Source organism: Myxocyprinus asiaticus, chromosome 2 (genome assembly GCF_019703515.2).
Source record: "Myxocyprinus asiaticus isolate MX2 ecotype Aquarium Trade chromosome 2, UBuf_Myxa_2, whole genome shotgun sequence".
Lineage (NCBI taxonomy): Eukaryota > Metazoa > Chordata > Actinopteri > Cypriniformes > Catostomidae > Myxocyprinus > Myxocyprinus asiaticus.
Genome location: NC_059345.1, coordinates 18,481,572 through 18,501,409, shown reverse-complemented (window position 1 = coordinate 18,501,409; position 19,838 = coordinate 18,481,572). Strand labels below are relative to the sequence as shown.

Sequence of the window (19,838 nt, the reverse complement as noted above, 5' to 3'; positions counted from 1 at the left end):
TTCCAAACATTTTGTGTAGATCCAGCGGTATCCTATTCGTGGATGCGTCCGGGACAAATCCGACAGTCTCTTTCACTTGCATTTTCCATAACTTTCAGAATGCGTTTTAGATGGCTTTTACTTAACCATTTAAACGCCAGCTACCACACGTCTTTGTGTCGGTTCACTTAGTTTTGTCGTGGCCACGTGGTAATATGTTGAGGGATCGACATTCTTTTCTCGTGACCACGAGAAAATGATCTCATTCCCTCTACATAATAGTCCGACATAATATTTATTAATAAGCAAAAATGGAGATGATTAATGAAATAACATTTTATTTTGAATATTCCCAGGCACCGTATAACAGTAATTTAAAGGGTCAAATTAGTACATTTAATCACTACATATTGGGAAGTGATTCATAAAACTAACTACATAAAGATTTTTGGGGTAGATACACTTTATTTTAATATAGTACTATTATTTTAACAGCTGCATGCAAATTTTGCCTACACCTAGAAAAAGGCTAAAACCAGAATCTCTTCTAAATGAGGAACCAAAACAAAAATGAAAAAGTTATTATTTAAATTGAAAAGTGGAGGATCACCTTCTTGCTGTTGCGTTTAATATCATATGGATCCAGCATTTCATAATTCCTAAAGACAGAATAACAAACAAAATATTGAGTAAGACATGAGAGATTGACCAAATATATGTAGCCCATATAAAATTCCTTTCTTTCTTTCACATAAAAAGCACCCACACTTTATCTGGGTGGAAGTGATGTAGGATGGCACAGAAGGCAAGACCATTTCGCCATGAGGTGCTGAAGTTAGTGATTTTTACGCCCTTGTAACCTTCTGTGACCTTTTGGCACCAATCCAACAGAGACTGACTTGAGCTCACCAAGCTTGCTATCTGTAATTGAAGAAAAAAATAAATAAATCAACCACCTAGTCATTAACATCACTGCAGCACATGATTAAGATGAGCGAGAACCAAATCCAACCTCTATTTCACTAGCTGTGGATGTCTTATCTGTGGAACTTCCTTGAAAGTCCATGGCCCCTGTTCCTGCTGCCCTCCTTTTATTACGAACAGGCACTGTTGGCTCATCGCTGGCCTTTACAGAAACCTCATTTTGATTGGGTGATGAAGCATTGGGACTGGAGCTGTCTTCTGGGAAAGAAGAACTTAAACGTTTCTTCACGCGAGGCATCGGCACAGGTAGATTGGATTCTTCAGCTGATTCTTGTCTAGAACAATGAAACAATAGAAAATGCTAAATGCATGGATGTGGAGATGTACAGCTTCTGCACAAGCGTCAAAATTGGACACTTAAGGAATGAGAACAGGTTGGGATATAGCTGTCAAACTTCAAAGACATGTTCAGATTTCGTTGCATTACGCACAACAACAAAACTAAACAAATACATTGTTTGTTTCTTTTTGATTGCACCTTTGATTGCCCCATCATTTATTTTTATTTATTACACGGCTCTCTGGAAAACTTGATTCTGATTGGTCTATCACATCATCCAGCGGTCTGAAATTTCTGAATAATGACTGCACATCTGGGGATTAAGTGCTATTAAAACAGGGTATTGTGAGTCAACTCTCCTACTTCTCATATCTGCGATCCCTATGAGTAAACCAATAAAATAATTTCAAATCAATATCTCATGTACATTTATTTATTCATTTGGCCAGTAGTCATGTAATAAGTGGAAAATTGAGCAGTCAGATGGTTATTTTCACAATATAAATGCCAACAAATCTCCCAACACTAACCAGGCATTGAAATCAGCAGTTCTAGAGTCTCTTACTTCTAACATAATAACATAATTTCAACTAAAATTAATATTTTATGCTCAATGATTTTTGATTCGGTAAGTAGCCATGTAATAAGTGGGATAATATACAGTTAGCCTGTATATTATCCTGCTGGTCATAGGCTACTGGTCATTATCGCAAAATAAAACCCTTCAGGGTGATATAAGATCTCGACGTAAACCACCCTGTTGGGGTTTATTTTGCGATAACAACCAGTTGACTGTAGATTATGCCTTACTTAAATAATCTTTTCATAAAGACCATAGACAAACAGAAAATTGAAGTTTAAAGTGAAACTAATATATCCCCAGAAATTAGCATTGTGTTTAAAAGTCATGAAAGCAACACTATTGCTCAAAAGGCCATTAGAACACATCTAAGGACAAACAGCAGCACTTACAAATCAAATAAAAATTTAATTTAAAATTTAAGCTAAATGAAGCGATAAACTTTTACCAACAACAAAGGTTTCAAGAGTCTACTCTATAAGACTTACCTAGACACATCTAAGACAACACATGTGACATCTACAGTCTCTGTGCCCAATTTAACCTCATTGTCTTTAGGAAGAACAGCTTCATTTTCTCCTTTAGCACTTTGATCTTTTTCATTTAGTTGCTTTTTTAAATCAGACCTCTCTGAATTGTCCTGACAAACATCTTCATCCTGTGGAGCACCAGATTTCTGTTTTTCACTCATAGCTGTCTCATCAGTAACTATTTGTCCAACGATCTCCATAACAGACTCCTCAATGCCTTTTCTGTTTAGTTCCATTTCATTGCCCGTTGATGTGGATGAATACTCAAGGCTCTCTATTCCTGTTTCTGTCCTCAGTTGTGACTTAAGTTGTGAAGAACCCTCTTTAGCCACTTCAACAGGATATTGTTCATTTCCTGAGAGAGGGAGCTGGCCCTCTTCTGAGACTGTCGCATACGAAACTTGGGGAAAGCTTTGAGGGTTCTCATCAGAGAAGCTGCCACTGAGACGCTTCTTTGAGCGGGGAACTGGGACAGGTATGCTTGTATCACTTGGTCCTCTCTCAAGGATCATTAAGTCAACTGAATCTGCTGGAAAGGGTGGACAAGGAGAGGGGACAAGATCATCTGGAAACAAACCACTTAGACGTTTCTTCACACGTGGCATTGGAACCGGTAGACTTGGGTCCAGATGCTCTTCTTGTTTGGGAATAGTATTATCTGAATCCTCTTGAGGGAAAGGGGAGGATGAAGGAGTTGGAAGATCATCTGGAAAAGAACCACTAAGACGCTTTTTCACATGAGGTATTGGGACTGGAAGATCTGTGCATTTGATTTGCATTTTCACATCAGAGTCAAGCTTTACCTGCTCTTTCAGATTCAGTTCATTCTCAGCTTGGATCTCTCTTGTGGCAGACTGAGAGACATCTGAGATGATAGAATGCAGTGGGATCTTTACTTCAAATTCTCCTTCACTCTTTTTGCCACTGGCTTCAGCAACATTGTTGGTTCGAACTTCAATTTTTCGCCTCTTAGGAGCACATAATTGAGTAACTGCCAGTGTTTTCCCACTATTTGGTTGTGATGGGTAATCCTTGGGAGGCAAAAGTGGAACATTTTCTCCCATCTTGCTATCACATGATGGTACAGTTTCTTGGGGAGTGGACTTCTCTTTTTTTGATTCTGATGGACAAATTCTATCTTTGGATACTTCTATCATATTTTTGTCTGTCTCTGCCACAATGGTATCATCAGGAAAAGAAGCACTTTGCCGTTTCTTGGTCCGAGTCATTGGGACAGGTACATCTGCCGGGCGATCTTTTTCAATCGTTTTATCTAGACATGGACTCTCATCTGCTGTAGCTAAAAAACTTTGAATGGTTAGTGCTTTTACTGTGCCTGACGTTCTTTCTGGATAATTAACGTCCTTTCCATTATGCTGTACATTGTGTGATATAATCTGAGTATAATGATCAGTTTGTTTTATAATGCAGATCTCGTCACTCTGGGCATTTGGCTCATTTCCAGCTGGATTGGAACCTGGTGTCAATAAGGAGGAAGTCTCTTGAATAATGTCTTGCCTCTTTGTCCTTCTTGATGGCACTGGTTCTTTTGACGCTGGAACAGCAGTCTGTTCTGGGAAAGGCTTTGGTTTATTCAGTGTTTGTGGGGATGGTGAGGTCAATGACATTGGCAGTGTCTCTTCATCCATTAATATGTCCTTTTTTGGTTGGATGAAAAGAGAGACCTCTTGGGCAAAATGATGTTGTGGCCTTAAGGACAAGAATACAGTATCACTAAATTTATTTTAGTCTTGCAAACTTTATTAAATACACGGGCTGCCCCTAAGCACACAGAACTTTCTGAGTATCATCAGTCTTACAGAGCACACTCTACATGAACATTTCATATTTACCAAACACAATACATCATCTCCCTTTTCAACAAGCAACCACACCACTGCATTAACTCTGCAAGAACAGCCTCCAGATATTTCATAACTTTGCAACATGCAAACAATCAGCTGCACATTTTATATGTGAATAAAAGCACAGAAGACCTCAGCTCACAATCTTAGCTGAACAAATTAATGTCTTTGAAGGTGAAGTGTGTAATTGTTTTTCTATGTTACAATACTTTCTCCTATCCCAGATTAATTTGCAGAGGTTGACTTCCCTAGGGCTATTCGCACTTAATGCATCCATCTGCGCTGCTTTTTAATTGTTTATTAGAGGTGTAAAAAATTTTTTATCGTATTGTATTGTACAATATGAGGCTCACTACACAATACCATATGCATCGTATGATACATAAACAAACACATTATAGTGTAATTAAAACCAAGAAGCGCAACACTGAGAGCTGCAAAACAATCTCCTCTGCAGTAAGGGGGCTCTGAGCGCTCATAGGAAAACAGAGCAACATATCTACAGTACATAGTTGAGAAGATCAATGGAAAACGGCAAGTAGATTGTAGCGTTACAGCTTGTCGAATTTGCCAAACAGCGGTGTCATGTCCCGGTGCTACAGTACATCAAGCCTCTCCCAGACGACGCAGAGCATGACAATGAGCAAGACGCTCGTAAGCAACAAAAACAAGCTTCTTCAAAAATCTGACAACATAAGAAACCCACGATTACGAGACTTATTCTCTGGTTTTGATGTCGGAATATAAACAGGTATGAGCACAACACTTGCGCACGTTATACATGCAAAGTGAAATGAAGGAAGAGGCCAAAACAAAACACGTGTGCCAATCGGTTTTTTGCTCAAACCGCAAAATAATATTGGATTTTGTACATATATCGTAAAACAAAGGTCAGGTTCCTTTCGAGTTTTTTTTCATCACTTGAAGTTTTTTCCTTGCTACAGTCACTTCAGCTTGATCACTGGGGGCTTTAAGACATTAAAGCATGATTTTCTATAAAGCTGCTTTGAAACAACGTGTATTGTGTAAAGTGATATACAAATATAAAGTGTGTAGACAAACTATTTTTTCTCAAGAAAAACATGAAAATAGTGAGTTCATATTAGTTTTTCTAATTAAAATCAAACAGAATAAATACACTGCTATTGTTTAAGTTACTTTATTATGGAGCTCTGCTTTTTGTTGCCAATGTCAGACACTGTTGTGTCATTTATGGTTTAAAAGACATTTATGTTGAATCCTTGAATAAGATTGAGAGAAACATTTGTAGGCGCTGTTTTTATATTTATTATTATTTTTTAATCGTATTGTATTGTATCATATCATGAGGCGTTTATCCATGTTAACTATGTGCTAGGGCAGATATTTTTGTTGCGCCGCATCTTGCTGTTTTTTTTAGCTTCTTGTGCTGGAGCACCGCGTTCATCAAGTTAAAAAAAAAAAACTTTTAAAAACATACTTTGAGACACTTGAATTTTGTTCTGTTCTTTGTCCTGCATCTAGCTTTTTTTAAGCACAAGAACGTGTTGAGTCTGAACAGCCCCTAAGGGTGTAAAAAAACTGTGTCGCTTTTAAAACATTGTTAGGTATGTAAGAGCAGTTTGACAGTCAAATACAGTCTCAACCCGCAGCGTGAGTTTGGGTGTGACAACCTGTTTACACAGAGAGGCGGGCGAAAGGGACGGGAAACATTAATTATTTTGTAATTCCGCTTGGTGCCACTAGTTGTGCAGAAATGACACATTTCAACTTTAAGGGCAAAAATCAGAATCAGACACAAGGACGTATATATTTTGTAAACCCACAAAATTTCAAAATGTGAGAAAAAAAAAAAAAAAAATTGTTTTGAATTTAAAGAAGCCATGCTGCCATTCGCGAGATTCTGAGCTGGGTTTAAACACTCCTGATGAACGGATGGACTCACCCCTTCTCCGGCAATAACGTGGTTGAAAGTTCTGCTCCCACCTCATCCTTCAACATCTCTATCATTTTAACCTCCTCTGTCACATTCTTATTATTATCAACATCTTGCTCATACTTCTGCTCTTCAAGAACAGTTGTTTCTTCTTGAATCAACGTGTCAACATGTATGTTGTCCTCCTCTTTTGTTATCTCATTCAGGTCAGCCTCTGTCAAGGGCGGCCACTTCCTCATTAGGCAAAATTCTTCATCTTCAACAAACCAACTTTCAGTCTCTTTTGATGACAGTGAAGATTCCGAACGACCACCGACCAAGTGCCACATGTAGGGTTCAGCAAACTCTATCTCCTCCAATAAATTATCACTTCCACTGGCCATACGGCTGCTGCTGTCGTCAGGATCCTCAGAGGATGAAAGGCTGTCGAGAGTATCTAGAGTGTCCGTGACCAATCCAGAGCTAGAGGGCTGCAGTATTGCAGCAACTGTCTCATAACTAAGAGAGAGCAACACTTAAGTGGAGGTGTGAAAAATGAGAAAATAAAATGCTTTCCAAAAAATAAACAACTATTTTTCCTCATATTACTGTAAATAAAGGATAATTATTGTAAGACCATAGGACAGATTTCTCAAGACATTTCTTACAGAAATCTAGCAATGTAACAACAAGACTCACTCATGATCCATATACTGTAGATTTTTAAGTGTTTTGAAATCAAATACATGCCAACATGCTAAAAAATTTTAATCTATTTTTCTTATTTTTTTGCTTACCCTCTGTGAAAGACATCAACTATAGTCTTAACAAGACCAGTAGATCCTTCTCTTTCTGAAGTATCATCTGCATCCAATACTTCCCATCCTAAAGCTATATCAGTCTCTACTTGCTTTGTGGTATCATGGGTTTTACTAGAAGACTGCTCCCCAATGTGTTGCTCTTCCAGAATAAACTTTTCCTGATGGTTATCGGTACTGATAAAGAATAGGTCACTTATCAAGAGGAGGGTCAATTGGGACAGTAATGTAATGCACGTGCAGCATGCATATTATCCTATGTACAAGCACCAAAATGTTTTAGACACATCAGTGAGACGATATAACGTTAGTCAATAAAAGTCAAATATTCATTAGGTGGTACAAATCATGTTGAGGCAAGGTTTTATTGGATAATTCTGAATGACACACTGGATGTTAAGTTTACATAAGCTAGCTTGCATGAAGCTCCCAGAGAATCAAAACTAGAAATAATTATGAACATATCTATTATACGTAAATTAAATAATTCTAAGTTCAGAATCTCTATCTTTGTATAAAATTTAAATTGCCTCAGTTGTGTGCAGGTAAACTGGTTTCACTGCAGAACGCTACAAGAGTTTTTTCCCTAAAACCCTCCTCCTTAGCACCATAGATTCAATCTGATGTATGAATGTATGTCTAATTGCGAATCAACAACATGTTCTACATGCTTGATGCAGTATGTCTTATGTATGTCTAATTGTACATCAGAAGCAACTTGTCATATCCATTTTAACACCTTAAATTTATTCAGAGAGTTGTCATGATTAAACTGAAACCCTGCAGACAATTTTAGTTACAACAGAGTATTTACACACACACACACACACACACACACAAAACCATGCTATGTAACTTACCCTTCAGGCAAGGGCATCTCATGAACACTTCCTAAATCTATTGGATTATAAAAAAGAAAAAAAAAGAAAAAAAAAAGAAATCATCTGTACATTCTGACAATAATATTGTCTATTATTCAAACCACAGTTTGAAAGTGGGTCTCTTACCAGTTTCTTTCATCTCCAGCATTTGATTCTTTTCTGACTCTATGTGCTGGGTAAATTTGTGTTCAATATGTTTTTCGGGTGGACTTGATAGAGAGGTTATAGGGGTGGTACTTTGCTGGGATTCATATGCACTTATAGGAGCAAGTGGGAAATCAAACAGCTTTGCTTCAGCTGGGAAGCATGTCACTTCAGTGATCTTGTTATTGAAATGTATCTCATCAGTTCCAGGGAATGGAGCCTCTGGAGAATGTGGCAAGACAGAGGTCAGTAAATTTTCTTTTTTGGGCCTCTCTGAAAATGGAAAACCGTAACACCTGGCCTCATGACGACAGGTAGGAGTGAGCAGGAAAATTGTTTTTGAATGTTCTTCATATTCCTTTGTATTACCTAAAGACAAAAGTGTTCTCTCTTTAAGTGGTTTAACCCAGATGGACCTCTGAGCTGACCAAGTCCTAGCTTGAGACTCTTCCATGGGTAGAGATTTTACTGAAGGAAAGCCTAAGGTAAAAGCTATCATTGGGCAAGAATGCAAAAGACTAACTATGTCTGGCTCTTTACTTAGATAGAATCCGTCCACTTTAACCTGAGGTAAAGAGGGCAAACCAGGTATGCAAGCTTCACTTGGGCATGTTGGTACCAGTGAAGGCATCATCTGAAAGATATATTTGTCTATTTGTTCATACAAAGGATCTAAGGTGAACTGGACAACCAGTTCTGATGTTGTTTTAAGAGGCTTCACCCACAAAGGCTTTTCATCTGAAAGCCACGCTCCTGTGTTTATTCCATTACTCGATGAAAATCCAATGACTGTTGATGTCTTCGGAACACACTGATGAAGATCAACCATATTGAGATGCGGCTTAAATTTGCATTTAGGTGCACATGGGAATCCCAGCATGCTTGCTTGTGGCGGACAGGATGGAGCCAATGCAAACATTATTTTTGTTACTTCACTGACCCAATCAACTTTGTCTACAGTAAATACAGGCTGCCTTTTAAAAGGTATATGACACAATGTTATCTTGTCAACAGACCAATCCATATGGTCTGGTTTCCCTTGAGAAGAAAATCCAATAATTCTAGACTTCTCCGGGCAAGTGGGAAGGATGCACAACATTTTTGGTTTAGGAACAGATGGAAAACCTGGGACACAGGCCACTGATGAACAGGTTGGTGCCAAAGCAAACATTCTACTAATGTTTTCTCTACGTGTCTTGTCCATGTCCACAAAGATAGGTGGTTTATTCAGTTGGGTTGACCATAAGATTATTGTACTGATAGGCCAGTTGGATATCTGAGGAGTTTTGATGCTCTGACAACCAGCTATATGAGAATTCTTTGGGCAAGAAGGACAAAGGTTGTGCATGCTTGGTTCCATCTGTGATTTAGGATATGGTCTAGATGGAAACCCTGGAATGCGTGATGCTTGTGGGCATGTTTGTGCAAGAGCCATAATTTTTTGTGTGTCTTTTTTATCTTTAACAGGAATATTAGTCTGGCTTTCTTTCAATAAACTGCACAAGATTACTGACTGATCAGTAACCCACTCTAAGCCTCCAGATTCCTTTAGAGATGGACACCCAGGGATGCTCGACAGCACTGGACACGATGGAAGAAGCTTCAACATATTTGCCTCTATTGGAGCTTTGGGGATAGAATCTGCCATTTGTGCAGATCTTTCACAGGAGGGAATCAAAGCCCCTGTGTATTCTATGACATTTATATTGGCTTCATGTTGGTCTCCGAGAGCATCTGGCCATTCTTTAGATTGCGGTTTGATGGCTAATATCTCATCCGGTGCCTCATTTTCAAACATGGACTCATTCTTCAATGGCACCTCTGCAGACTCTGTTGGATTCGTAAATATGAGATTTTCCTCTTCATTTGATTTGATAATGATCTCTTTTCTGTTTGGTGCAGTTGGGAATCCAGGAACAAGTGTTGACGGTGGGCAAGATGGAACCACTATCTTTACAGGGATCTCAGAATCCTCAACTGGGCTTTCAATACTAAAAACTGGCTTTGGTTTAGGATGTTCTTCCAACAATGACGTTTCCATGAAAAGCCACTCCCCACGATGATTTTCCTCCGGAAATGAGGGCTGTGAAGGTGCGCCAATAACAATGGATGTTTCTGGGAAAGATACACATAGTGCACTCATGGAATCTGTACTTAAAACCATGCGTCTCTTGGCAGATGGGAAGCCAGGATATTTTGCTTCATTTGGACAAGTGTATGTCAAAGATACCATATACTTTTTCTCATCATGGGATTTCTCCAAGAATGGCACTGATAAATTAGCTTTTGTTGATTTACATGGATTGTTCCAAATTATACTTATGTCAACAGGCCAGTTGATCATGTTTGTTTCACATGTGTTAGAAATGAAAGTAGATGAACATCCAGGAACTCTTGAGAACTGTGGACATGATGGAAGAAGATCAACCATGTTTGGTACACACTCTTGTAGCAGTCTTGTAAACTGATCTTCTTGTTTAGAAGGGACCAGACTACTAACTTCGGTAGTCCCTTCTTGTTTCTTTAATCTGTGAGGAAAATGTTCTGGTCTTTCTTGTGATGCCCACAATACACCCTCATCCATTTCATTGTTTTCAGTCAGAGTATCATTGTAATTCTCTGTGTTGTATGTGGCAGAAGGTGAGATCTGAGCACCTTTGCTTTCACATCTGAGGAAAATAGGGATATTTTCAGATGTCAGATGTGAGACTGCATGACATTACAAGATGACATGTTGGTTGCATGCATCATTCCATATTTACCGACAAGCATTTATTTGCCGATCTCCATGTCCTGCTGAATGTTAATTTATTCCACTTGATTGATGTGCTTGACCAAAAATGAGTCGTTGTAAAATTGTCTATTGTCTCCACTGCACCTCACATGCCATGCCTAGTTTTCACACCATTATGCATTTATGAAATTAGGAGAGCAAAAGTTATTTGTTAGTGGCAATTATGTCAAGGCAAAGCAATCAATTATCCCCCAGGTCATATTTTCTTCTGTTTCCTAGCAAAACTCACCTCTCCCCAACAGTCAGTAATATTGGCATGTCTGGTATGGAGTGCCACATTCTGTAATGTGTGTTCCTGGAAACAAGTTTGATTGGAAAGTATTTTATGCACTATCCACTGACTGCTGGATGAGAAATAAAAAGTGTATTTTTTGTGTATCATACACTTGGTCAGTCCTAAACTTACCCCCTCTCCAGAATTCTCTTTTGTTCTTCCTTACGTCTTGCCCAAAAGTCCATATTCTCCTTGGTCTGTTCTAAAACAAAACTATAGTCAGACTTGCTTGGACTGGAACGGTCTATTTCAATGTCTTCTGGACCAAGCAGAGTTGAATTTTCTTGTTTATGAACACCATCTTCTGTGGACTGTAGGTTAATATTTGTTTGATGAAGCATATATGGAGTTTCTGAATCTGTGAGTGGTAAGCCAGGCACTCTGGACTGGCTTGCATAAGATGCCATCATAGTAGTCATCTCTTCCATGTGATAATTCAGATGGTCCATATAGGTTTGATTCAAGTTATTTAATGCTACATCCACCATAACTGACTCATCCTTTAAGGTCCTCTTGTACAGTGGCTTCTCTTCCAGAGGCCATGTAGTTGTTCCATTTCCTAAGTCAACTGATGGAATGCCTGATGCTTTGGTAAGACGTGGACAAGATGGCATGAGAGGGACCATATCTGTTCCATTCTTCCCCATTTCTAGGCTTGGGGCCGATGGGAAGCCAGGAAATTTAGCATTGGTTGCACAAGATGGGCGCAAAGGTACCATATCTCTTGCAATCCCTTTATCATTTGCTTCTCTGTACTGTAGTGGAACAGTGTATATAGACTGAGACAACTCGGTCTTAATTTGTTTAACCCATAATGGCTTTTCATTAAAAGGCCACTTTAAATCAGTTTTGGGTATTTTCCTTGATAGCATCCCAGGTACACTTGAAACTGTAGGGCAACAAGGGACAAGGTAAACCATTAAGGGAGGATTCCTTACTTTGGGCTTTGGAGCAGATGGAAAGCCAGGAACACATGCTTTCACTGGACAACTTGGCAAAATAGCATGTATTCCTTTAAAATATTCCTTATCCTGATAAGCAATGTTCATTGGTGTATCTTTAAAACACCTTCTAAAAAAAAAGCCCTCTTCCTTAAAAGGCCAATTATTTACTATAGCCTCATAACTGTTGCTTGGGCCTAAAGAGGGGAAGCCTTGAGATTTAGCCACTAGTGGACAGGTTGATAGGGCACCAGATATGATTTGGGTTTCAGGCATGAGCCATGGTGCAGAGGAAAATCCAGGTATTCTTGCTTTTCTTGGGCAAGATGATATCAATGACACCATACTGTTAATAACATATTTGTCTTCTGAAACTTCATACTGAGGTAGATATGGGAAGATTAAATGACAAGGCTGAGATACTAGTCTCTTTATCCAAAATGGCTTAATGTCATCTGGCCAGTCCTTAACTGAATCTGATATCATTGTAAGCATTTGTAAAGATGATATTCCAGGAACACAAGAGGCTTTTGGACAGGAAGATAGAAGATTTTTCATGCAGAATGCAATGTCTTGTTTTCGCTTAGGTACAGATGGAAAACAAGGAGTTCTTGCTTTTCTTGGGCAAGATGGTACTAAGGCAATCATAGACTTTAATTGTTCAATGTCCTCTTTGGATGCGTTTGCAACTCGAGGCAACATTTTTTTCATGTATGACTGATTCTTCTTAGTTATGATCAAGGGTGAATTAATGTTGGATGGCCACTGTTGGACAGTATTTTGGCCAAAATAAAGTAGCTTTGTGGATGGGAAACCAGCAATGGTGGAAACTTTTGGACAACATGGTAAAATACTGAACATACTTGTTCTTGTAACTGGTTTCGCTTTTGGAGCAGATGGAAATCCTGGAATCTTGGATGCTACTGAGCAAGATGGCCTCATTGCAACCATATTTCGGGCAGTTTCTAAATTCACCTCCATTGAAAATGCTGGCAACATTTGTTCCTTACTTTTCCTAAAATGTCCCTCCCATAATACCAACTCGTCTTCAGAACAGATTTTATCTGACCAAATGAGTGCATATCTTGACTGTAAACCAGGCACTAAGGATACGTTTGGGCACATAAGAAGGAGACTGACCATAATGGGAGATTCCTCTTTATGGCACACCAAAGATGGAAATCCTGGGATGCTGGCAGTTCTTGGACAAGTTAACCGTAGTAACACCATATTTTTTGTTGTGCTTGGGTCATAAAATGAGCATTCCATGTCTTGAATAAGTTTAGCTGGTTTCTCTTTATCAACATACTCTTTCAGTATCACCACAGATTTGTCCCAAGGCCACTTAGAAGTTTTGTCCTTAAACATTATAGACGGCATCCCAGGTACAAAGGCAGTTCTTGGGCATGCTGGAAGAAGAGACGCCATGCTGGGAACAGATTGAACGATGTCAACATGGCTTATCCTAGGCAGCCTGTCTTCAAACAAGTCTCCTATTTGACTCTCAACTGTATCATTAGTCAATTTGGATGGTGACCAAGGAGAATTTAATGCTTTTGGGCAAGAGGGCAGCAAAGCGGCCATGCTTTGGGTGCTGAGGGACAGGGACATTAGAGCACAGATCAGAGGACGTCAAATGGATATGTGTACTGTATATTAATCAAATGGACTGCTACACATATATACACACCCTATATTAATACAGTATAACCATTTTCTAAAATAATACTGTAACTCTGACTTTGCTGGCAAATTTGACAGATGGAGCAAGTGTGTCATTCCACACTTACTTTGACTGGGAAATTTCTGGATTTGAGAGCAGCTGTGCCACAGATTCTGGGCTTGTTTCTTGCTCTTGCATTTCCTCTGATTGACGACTACTTTTAATGTAAGAGGGCTGTTTCTGAGCATTGTCTTCATGAGGAGTCATCACATCTTCCGGACACTCAAGTGCAGCTGAGTGTGAAACAGCAAGCTCAGCAGAGTTCTGTGAAATCTCTGACTGACTGATCTGGAACTCACTTAATGAGGTAGATAATGAAGGTGCTACAGCAGGTTTGGGGATATTTTCGAGGACTGCATGGGTGTGCATTCTCTCTGTATCAGACAACTCAAAACAAGGTTTTGGCAGCTCAAAATATTTGACACCAGTGAGAGTGGGTGACATACGTTCACAGGGCAGCAGAGAGGCCATACTATCTGGTCTAGGAAGAAAGGATATAAGGATCAGAGATTATCAGAATTTCTGGGATGATACCAGAGCTTGCTTTATTTAGAAGACCTACAAACACATAGCTATAATAGCAGTTGTTTTTTCTGATTGCTGCATGCACATTCATAAGTGTTTCCGATTGGCTGCTTTACAGGAGTGAGGCACACTGAAGTGCATGTAAGTGCATGTGCATTTGTTTATATTAAAGAACTGCCTTAATCTCAACTCACAATACCAACTATGAGCAGGGTTTGTCTGTATTTTCCTAAAGTTATTGTTTTGCATTACACAGTATATTGTATCACTTTGATCTAATCTCAGTTGCCTTTTCCTGACCAAATACATAAATTGTTGATGAAGTATCATGCTGAAATGCAAAGACATAAAATATTAAACAAGAAGTTTTTTTGTACCCTTGGTATTGTTTTTAATGACATTGATGCGATTTACTGAAAAAAGATATTTTGAATTGGTAGAGCATGGTGTCAGCAACACCAATGTGATGGGTTTGATTCCCAGAGAACACACATGTATACAAATGTATAACTTGGGAACACAAATGAATACCTTGAATGTACTTAAATTGAATGTACTGTAACAAAGAATGTTCTTGGGATAAAAATGCAAAAAAAAAAAAAAAAATACATGTAAATGTGAAATGAAGAGTTTTTATGGGATTAAATTACATTAAAATGAAAAAATGTCCTCACTGTGTCTGCCAATACAGAAATAATATAAACTACATTTATAAACAAAAATGCTTAAACATTTAGTTTTCTCAGTGCATTGCAGTGACATGTTAATGTGTATGACTTTGCTTTAACATGCAAAGTAATACAAGATGTTAATTAAGTGGCTTTAATCCTGTGTTTAGACTAAAAGGAATTCAGTAACTTTACAATTGCATCAACCATTTTCATGCAAAGCTTGTTTGCATCATCACATACTCTCTAAAAACTTTGGATCAAGACTCCAATGTTTTAATGCAAGGTTAATGTCCTCAAAAATGCAAGGCACAATCAGCATTTAGGATATAACTGTCAGAAAACATGGCCAATATTACAGGTGTATTCCACACATATTGCAAAAAATGTTAAAGACTGCCTCGCAATGTCACATCATGAGATCTCTTTCTGCACAATTATTTTTTAAAGTAAACATACTTTTAACATGTTATTGTTGCATTCAGTGTTTTGTAGTTTTAAGTTTTAAGTTTAAATCCCAATTCTACTCATCCTTAGTGTCTGTGTGGACACTAGTCACCCATAGTAATAAACACAACTGGTTAAGTTAATAAAGGTACTAATGGTCCATTTTCAGTGCAGTGTCAGTAAGTGTCAATTGTAGTTTATTCACTCCAGTGCAGAAGTTAGTTAGGATTATTTAAATCAGTCCAGCAACTTTAATCAGTTGTATGCATATTACTCACCCTTTTGCAGGCCTCACAACCTCCAGTTCAAAAACAGGTTGTTGCTTGTCAATACTGATGTTTGGCCTTTGGTTGGCTATACTGATGACTCCAGCTTTGCGAGGGTGGGGTTCATGATTGTGAGAAACATTTGAGGGTTTAGTGTCTGCATCCTCCTCAGCTACAGACATATACACAGATGTCACACAACAATTACTTGTATTTAAAGAAAGATGCCCAAATTTAGATGTTAGCATGAAATGTTTGCTAAATGTTGTAAGGTATACTCACCAGAACATACTGTATTTGGATATTCCTCTTCTGGTAATACACTTAGCTGTCTGTGTTTCTCTGAAAGAGACCAAAATATTATGAACATTAAAAGTGAGGTATCACTCAACACATGCACATCCGGTAATCTTCACAGCATACTACTGGTGCTTACACAGCACACAGTGGAATAGATTGTAGACTTAGCTCAAGCCTCATACCTGAATGTTAAGGTAAGCTTCAACATTTACTGAAATTAATTAAAATGCTACATGATGTATAATCTATATACAAACCATGCATTTATTTATTACAATCCACAACATACAGTGGGTTCCAAAAGCACCACAAGTGAAACCACTAGTGAAAATGCTACTATTTTGCTTTTTTTTTTTTATCATTTAAAATATGATCATCAATATTATCAAAATATTAGCATCATACATACAACAACTTGAGTGAACATTTACATATAAGGAAGTCTGCACAAATTAAAAAAATTGAAATCCCACATTTTCAGTGTGGTCTCAAGACTTTTAGACACTGTATACTCAGGCTTTTTACATGCTGACAACTACAGGAATGCTTGGATTTACAGTCACTGGATTGCTATGCACGCAATGTTAAAGTGTAACGTAAAACAGGTCTCACTAGCTCAAGGCATGTTTAAAACGTGTCTATTGTCAAAAATGCAGGAAGTTTTACATTTTATTTTTGTTCTGTGTATTTGCTAAACTTATGATATAACAAACATATTCATAACAATGATAGTCAACACACACACACACACACATACAATGATAATGGAGCACAGCTAAAAGTCCAAGCCAACAAATGTACCTTTGATAGAATCAGAGGGAGGGACAGAAATGGAACCAATAACAGGGGGTGCAGTGGAAGTGTGGGTATAAATATGGGGATCGGTGACCATGGTATAGGGTGAGGGAAGAATGAAAGGAGGAAAAGACAAAGGAGAGGCAAGGGCCTCCACAAGAGAGGAAACTATTGGCCTTCGCACATTAGGTCTAACAACGGTGGGCACAACCTGATGTCTCCATTCAGACGTCTGGACGCCTGGGAGAGGGTCTGAGGTTGACACTGACCAGAGAAGAAAGGAGGATGACAGAAAAAAGGAGAGAAAGAATGATTACAAAGGAAGAGATGTGTATGTGTTTGGGGAGGAACTAAGTCTTAATAAATGAGGAATGGTTGATTCAGACAATGAGGATTAGGAAGACATTTTCACAATATTCATGCTACATTGAAAGGGCATGAACTACCACAACTTGATCCTTTGACAATGCAGATGTACTTTTCATCTTAAACTCAAAAGATGAAAATGTATCATTTCATTAGTTTAAAGGGTTACTTCATCCAAAAAATGACACGTGTGTCATTATTTACTCACTCACATTGTTCCAAACCCATATGATTTACTTTCTTCCATGGAAAACAAAAAGATATTTTTTTTTGCAGAATATTTAAAATATGGTGTCAAATATGGTGTATGATGCATTGCACCACATTTGCCGTAAAAGCCACACGCAAATGGTTCTTGAACTTTTTGTAACTGAATATGATGCCACAATTCTCATTTGGTCATTTTTGGAGCTAGACAGCATCTGTCCCCTTTCACTTTCATTGTATCTCCTTTTGTGTTCCACAGACAAATTAAAGTCATACAAGTTTAGAACGACGTGAGAGTGATTCTGTAAATGATTACAGAATTTTCATTTTGGGATAAACTTTTCCTTTAACACATGCTATCAGCTTTAGAATTATAGTCCAAGACAGACTGCTCTCTACCTGATTCGGAGACAACAGGTGGAGTGACCACAGGACCAACATTAAGCGAGGAATTTCGAGGGGCATCAGAAACAGCGAGATGAACAGATGATGAGAGAGAAGAAGCACAGGGATAAGAGGTGGATGGAGAACTTAATGATGTAGCAGGAGCATTGGAAGTAGAAACAAACGATGCTGGATGAGGAGGGATGGCAGCTGACTGGGTTTTAGAAATAGAGGCAGACTCAGGGCTGAGCTGCTCAGAGGTAGAAGCCACAATGAGAGATGATACACCAGGGTTGGGAGTGACAGTAAAAGAAACCATTGGTTGGGGAAGAACAGGGGGAGGAGACTGCACATGGGATGGAGACAAAGCACGAAGAGGAGAACACATTAGGAGAGTGGTTTGTGCAGGGGCAGAAGAGGCAGTTGAGGCTGGATGGCACATATTCTCCAAACCCTGCACAGGCTGCTGATTTATATGTTCTGCTGAGGTAGATGGAGCAGGACATAGAGCAGGGTGCAGTTTAGGGGACCTCCACTCTTTTTGCCAAGATGCTGAAGGTGATCACAGAAACAAAATGAAAATTGATGAATGAAGAAGTGAGTGTATGATAAATAGAATAGACAGAGATAGATGGGAGAAAAGAGAAAAAAGGGGGGGAGCATGATTAGCATACATTTGCAAATGTCAGTACAATGGAAAATGGGAAAATTATATTGGTGTAATGCTGCGTTCCATTTATTCAATGAAAAATTGGAATTTCCAACTTCCTACTGGCAAAAAGTGCAAGAGAATGGCACTTGCAGTTAGACTTCCAAATCTGAAACTCTGTTATGATGTCACGCAAGACATACAAATTAACATGCTAATAAAATGCATAGATGAGTCAAAGTTTTCACATTACGTGATAATAAAAATGTTTGCAGAGGCCGGAGTGTAAAGCATGGTAAATTATCTTCTCTGTTGATAATCTAACATTTGCAGACTAATTGCTAGCATTGATAGTATAATTTATCCCTTGCAATTTGGTTGCTAGGAGACTTTTTTGCTGGCATTCCAACAACTGCAAAACTAACAGTATAATTGCCATTTTGTTACCTTTATTCAACAGTTTTGGTCCTCTAATCTGATAGGATGAGCAGCATTTCAAGAGGACTAATATTTAGTATAACAGCACTGGGACGCTTCATTTTTTGTATAACTCTGCTTGTCTGTGTTCACAGAATTCCAGACAGACAATTAACGGTTCATAACAATCCTGCTTTTTTTTTTTTTACTGGAAATATTTTCATTAGCAGAGCAAAAATAAACAACATAACTGTCCATTTTGCATCTAAATTGTAAATGACTCCATATTAACTTGTTTATAGAACTGTCATATAAAAGCAATAATCACACAAGCAAGAGTTTCTGTTGTACTGATGCTTAAAGGTGAAGTATGTAACTTTTTTATGACTATAATTAAGCCATCTGTGGGTTTACCTTCCCCAAAAGTATAAACACTGAGCCTCCCAGGCACTATCAAAACATTGATGTTTATATTTTGAGTGGCCCACTCAGCTCCATCCATCCCTTTCTAGCTCAACCTATAGCGTGAGTTTGGGGCGAGGCTACTTGAACTAGCTGTTCAGCCGGGGAATATGAACAACCATGGCAGACGTGTACAGATTAAAATAAATTTAGCTTTGCCTACAGATGTTAAATTTGAAGACCTGCTAAAAGACACAGAGACAGAGAACGGAGTAAAACCAGAGTGAACACTGGCGTTGCATTTACAAGGTGGATGTTGAGATCGCTCTGGCAAACCGGGGCGCCATTAATGAGATTGCAGCACAAGTCGCTAATATACACTGCCTCCACCCCGTAAACAACAGCGATCTCACCTAGGCACCAAAATGGTCAGAAACTGCACTGTTGTTACACTTACTAGTTACCAGAAGAACCTTCCTACCTCATGTGCTGGATCCCCCGTACACCCAGCTGCTGTTCAGTCCGGTGATGTTATCGAATGACCCGATTCCTCAGCTATGCTTTCTGTACGGTGTTACTAGTGGTATTTATTATAACGTTAAACATTTATCACCTTTTATTTAGTATGGCCTATATGTTCATAGGGAATCAGAAAGTGCAAAAGGACATGATGAGTCTAAGGTGTGCTGGCAAATGTTGTTGGAAAACATAATTTATTTTTGTAA

The 19,838-nt window shown here is 38.6% G+C and overlaps 1 protein-coding gene across 3 annotated transcripts in view; it reads right to left on the bottom strand.

Annotated features, from left to right (window-relative positions):
• Nucleotides 1–19,838, bottom strand: part of LOC127415032 (uncharacterized) — a 53,255-nt gene that overhangs the window by 17,650 nt on the left and 15,767 nt on the right. Inside the window, exons 11-26 of one of the 3 annotated variants that reach the window (XM_051653504.1) lie at nucleotides 17,661–18,197; nucleotides 16,695–16,952; nucleotides 15,876–15,935; nucleotides 15,606–15,765; nucleotides 13,755–14,168; nucleotides 11,156–13,558; nucleotides 10,979–11,044; nucleotides 8,325–10,624; nucleotides 7,938–8,228; nucleotides 7,791–7,827; nucleotides 6,910–7,107; nucleotides 6,143–6,631; nucleotides 2,312–4,063; nucleotides 992–1,238; nucleotides 746–900; nucleotides 590–638 (exon numbers count right to left, since the gene is read on the bottom strand). In XM_051653504.1, coding sequence (XP_051509464.1) covers nucleotides 590–638; nucleotides 746–900; nucleotides 992–1,238; nucleotides 2,312–4,063; nucleotides 6,143–6,631; nucleotides 6,910–7,107; nucleotides 7,791–7,827; nucleotides 7,938–8,228; nucleotides 8,325–10,624; nucleotides 10,979–11,044; nucleotides 11,156–13,558; nucleotides 13,755–14,168; nucleotides 15,606–15,765; nucleotides 15,876–15,935; nucleotides 16,695–16,952; nucleotides 17,661–18,197 — 9,416 coding nt within the window. Of the gene's footprint in view, nucleotides 1–589; nucleotides 639–745; nucleotides 901–991; nucleotides 1,239–2,311; nucleotides 4,064–6,142; nucleotides 6,632–6,909; nucleotides 7,108–7,790; nucleotides 7,828–7,937; nucleotides 10,625–10,978; nucleotides 11,045–11,155; nucleotides 13,559–13,754; nucleotides 14,169–15,605; nucleotides 15,766–15,875; nucleotides 15,936–16,694; nucleotides 16,953–17,660; nucleotides 18,198–19,838 lie in introns of all 3 variants that reach the window. The other 2 variants (XM_051653513.1, XM_051653522.1) reach the window with 2 other exon arrangements.